The following is a 4,506-nucleotide window of genomic DNA, read 5'->3' on the forward strand; positions in this document are numbered from 1 at the left end:
ATTTATTTCTGTGATGCAAAGCTGAATTTCCAGCATCATTACTCAAGTCTTTAGTGTCACATGATCCTAAAGAAATCATTCTAATATGCTGATTTGTTATCATTGTTGAAACTGTTGTGCTGCTTAATATTTTTTTGGAACCTGTATTACTTTTTTTCAGGATTCTTTGATGAATAACAAGTTAAAAAGAAGAGCATTTATTTAAAATATAATTTTTTTCGAACAATATACACAACAGTTCAAAAGTTTGGGGTTTTTGAAAGAAATTAAAACTTTTATTCAGCAAGGATGTGTTTAATTGTTAAGAAGTGGTAGCAAAGATTTATATTGTTAGAAAATATGTATATTTTGAATAAATGCAGTTCTTTTTAACTTTTTATTCATCAAAGAATCCTGAAAAAAGTATCGCAGTTTCCAAAAAAATATTTGGCAGCACAACTGGCCTTCCAAAAGAGGACACGACTAGAAATCAGTGGTTAAGTTGTATTTACAACACTGTTCCAGAACAGTTCAACCAAATATTCAGATGTGTGCATTGCATTTTACGGAGGACAAGGACTGTTTCCTGGGAGAGTAGCCTATAATGCCGGTGTTCCAGTGAATTCAGTTCCCCTGCTTCCCCTGCGGCGCGCATGCTGACCATACAGTCTATGATGCTGACAAATAATGCTGACTCACAGCCTGTAAGTACGTTTTCATATTTAAAGGGGCGGGGCATAGAGGAGAAACAATAATGTACAGTATGTGGAAAATGTGTTTTTTGAACCTTAAACCGCATAAACACATTTCATTACACCAGATACACAAAATAATGTTCTTTTTAGCAACGTCGTATGACCCCTTTAACATTCATTGCTTTATTCCGCATTTTGTGTTCATGTTCCTTCAAGATAAAGCTGTCAATTGCCATGAATTTAGAGATCTGTAAAACCATCATCACCATCAGATGGCTAGTTTTAATCCCTGCAAAAGACACGTTTATTTGAATAATTAGTGATTCAATATATATCACCAAAGCCAATATATCAGCAAATATTTGGCATTTTTAAATGATCAGCATTGGCCGATTAGTTTTTTTCTGTTTGGATTTAATTTTCTGTTTTGGCACTGGAAGCAGCTTTTTTTAAATTTTTTTTAATTTTTTTTAATTTTTTATTTTTTTCATTGCTAGAAATGTCACATCTGATTATCTTTAAATCTTACTTCTAAAGCCGATATATCACTTTGCGCTGTATCCAGTTTGCAAGTCACTGTGTGCTGTGTGTAAAACTTGCTCTGTATTTCAGAAGATATGTTTTCCAGTGTTCATTACTATGATACTGTAGGATTACACAGTCAAGAAGTTGCAAAAGACAGATTTTTTTAATGAAGTATTTTTTTCATGTTGATTAATTTTACAATTAATTATTTCTAATTTAGTAAATGGAAAATAATTCTGTTTCATTGCATCACTTGTTATGGCCATCAATAACATAAGTGTCGGTCAAGCACTATACATAATACTTTGCAAAATTATTGTCTTTTAGATATTGTCATCTACAACCATGATGGGATTAATTACTGGAGCATTAGGAAGACCGAAAACACAACACCCCAAATATTTTTTTTATTGTCTCTAAATGTATTTTCTATAACTTGTTTTCTCAAGATTAACTAATCTGGTATTTTACAACCAGCTCTGAATCTTGTTTGATTTTCACAGATATGAAGACCAAATGCTGCTCAAGTACAGAACAACTACAAACAAACACAACTGTCTGCAGAGCTCTCAATGTTAATATATGTTTTGACAGAATTGTCATTTATGATAAGTTCTTGTCTTGTTCCTTCATTTTTCTACTTTTGTAAAACTCTGGAAGTTGTTGAAACAAATTAAATGCCTTTAAAATCAATTCAGTGGTCCTGTGGTGTTTTTATTGTTACAAATCTAGGTAATAACATAAGAAGTAAATCTTTGTGTTTGAGATGTATTTAAAATATATATAATTAGTAATAAATGTAACATTGAAAAACTATATTTTATTTTATTTTAAATGAAAGCAGAAGCCACAGTCAGGCCACAGTCTCTATTTATTAATATTGCGCTGAACACAATTGCAGTGTGGAGCACAAATGGTTAAAACAAGCTCCCACATCTGGACATAGTTTAGGGCAGAAGGAAGTGAGAGTGAACGCAGAAATATTCCTTCTCACAACAGCTGTCTTTAAGAAAGAGGGACTGTGTCACACTCAACCTCAGCGATGACTCTTCTGTTACTTCTAATCATTTTTCTTCTGCCAGGTGAGCTTTCATCATTCTTTTTTTGCAAAAATAGCTTCAGCTATTTAAAGGCATTTGTCAAAGCTGTGTTTATGGGAGTTTACAAAGACAATCCACAGCTAAAATTGGTAATGCGTTAAAACATCCACTCTTCTGAACAATATATTGAACTGTTTGCAGTTTTAAAACTTGGAATGTAAGTGTTTCTAGCAGTAGCTAAGATGAGTTTTCATAGGAAGAAAAACACTGTGACCTAAATTCCTCAATGTACTTTAGAGTGCCTTCTATTAACTCAACCTTTCCAAACACATGTTTTTAAGTTCTTCGTTTTCAAAAGAGTCATTAGAATATACATGTGAAAATATCATGTTTTTGTTATTTGGCTTTTTCTGCTTGATTGTTGTTTGTTGGAGACTGATGGACAATAACGGATGGATGTTCTGAATTTCATTCGTTAAATGAAAAACTGGAAATAAATAAAATGGCAGTGAAAACAGGCCTGTTGGCCACAGTAACGCAGTCGGCCATTTCATGCACAAACACATTGTTTCATTTTCAATAATTTCAATAAGCAAAACATCTATGAGTTTTAGCTTATAAAGACAACATTTAAATTGTGATAAAGGTGTTGTGACTATTTACTGTTTTACTTTTATTTTGTTTTATTTCTTTTCTTTTTTTGCTATTATGAGTGTAAATGAAACCAGAAGCATTCTGGCGTTATGATTAATGTTATAATGAACAAATTAATTTTTTTCCAGGCAGTGTGTAATCCTCCCTTGCCAAAACAAACAAATAAATAAAAGTTGATCGCTGGAGACTTAATTTTTTTAGGCCAAGAAAAACAATTATAACTGAAGTTATGATATATTTGTATTTCAGTATATGTTTGAATGCTACAGAACTGATAACCATGGAGCTCACTGTTACATTTTATTGCTGTTTATGTATACGGTGTATCAGAATTTCCAATATGGTTATGTTTTCTTTTTTCCTTTATATTCATATTACTACATTATGTTACTCATAGCCTATACTCACTCAAGTAGGCTGTTATGCATTTATATTCATAATTCTAGTTGTAGGCCTACTCATATTCCATTGTATATTTCCTTCATTTGACATATAAAGGTAGGCTACATTATGTTATGTTCAAGTGATGTTTGGACAGGATGTTGGAAATGTATTCTCTGCTAAATATTTTATATGCAAGGATGTTTGCTAAATCTGTCTCCTATTTTCGTGATACTAAAAGTTATTTTCCAAGAGCCGGTATTTGCAAGATGATTGCTTAATTCTGTTGTTTCTGCTTAAAGGATGTAAAACCACAATCCACGCCTCCAGTATAATAATAGTGTTAATCGTTAAATCTACTAGAGTGCATATTGAAGTGCTCTGTATCTTTCAGGTAGTCACTGCACAGTGAGCACTGTAGGAGATGTGTCTGTGCTGGAGGGTGGGTCCATCACTGTCCCGTGTCACTATAACCCGCAGTACATCAGTCACGTGAAGTACTGGTGTCAGGGCCGGATGAGGGAGTTCTGCACGAGCCTCGCGCGCACCGATGACCCGGATTCAGCCCCTAACGGGAAGGGAGTGGTGACGATCGCGGATGACCCCACTCAGCACGTGTTCACCGTCAGCATGCGCGACCTGACGGAGGAGGACTCGGGCTGGTACTGGTGCGGGGTGGAGCTCGGGGGAATGTGGGTGTCTGACAGCACTGCCTCCCTTCATATCAGCGTCATTCAAGGTAAGGGGGATATATATATATTTGATCCCCTGCTGATTTTGTAAGTTTGCCCATTTGCAAAGAAATGAAGGGTCTGTCATTTTTATGATAGGTTTATTTTAACAGATAGAGACAGAATATCAACCAAAAAATCCAGAAAAAAAAACATTACATAAAGGTTAGAAATTGATTTGCATTTCAGTGAGTGAAATAAGTATTTGATCCCCAAGCAAAACGTGATTTAGTACTTGGTGCAGAAACCCTTGTTGGCAAGGACAGAGGTAAGATGTTTTTAGTAGTTGGTCACCAGGTTTGCACACATCTCAGGAGAGATTTTGATTCACTCCTCTTTACAGATCCTCTCTAAATCCTTAAGGTTTCTTGGCTGTCGTTTGACAACTCGAAGTTTCAGCTCCCTCCACAGATTTTCTATAGGATTGAAGTCTGGAGACTGGCTAGGCCACTCCATGACCTTAATGTGCTTCTTCTTGAGCCACTCCTTTGTTGCCTTGGT

General features: G+C 34.9%; 1 protein-coding gene across 2 annotated transcripts in view; it reads left to right on the plus strand.

Annotated features, from left to right (window-relative positions):
- The first annotated feature begins 2,098 nt into the window (after nt 1-2,098).
- pigr (polymeric immunoglobulin receptor) overlaps nt 2,099-4,506 on the plus strand; it is a 7,218-nt gene continuing 4,810 nt past the window's right edge. Inside the window, exons 1-2 of one of the 2 annotated variants that reach the window (XM_016443458.1) lie at nt 2,099-2,281; nt 3,669-4,013. In XM_016443458.1, the coding sequence (XP_016298944.1) occupies nt 2,242-2,281; nt 3,669-4,013 (385 nt within the window). In that variant the 5' untranslated portion in view covers nt 2,099-2,241. The remainder of the gene's footprint in view (nt 2,282-3,668; nt 4,014-4,506) is intronic. The other variant, XM_016443459.1, reaches the window with a different exon arrangement.

This window comes from Sinocyclocheilus anshuiensis, unplaced genomic scaffold (genome assembly GCF_001515605.1).
Source record: "Sinocyclocheilus anshuiensis isolate Anshui unplaced genomic scaffold, SAMN03320099.WGS_v1.1 scaffold1373, whole genome shotgun sequence".
NCBI classification, from domain to species: Eukaryota; Metazoa; Chordata; class Actinopteri; order Cypriniformes; family Cyprinidae; genus Sinocyclocheilus; species Sinocyclocheilus anshuiensis.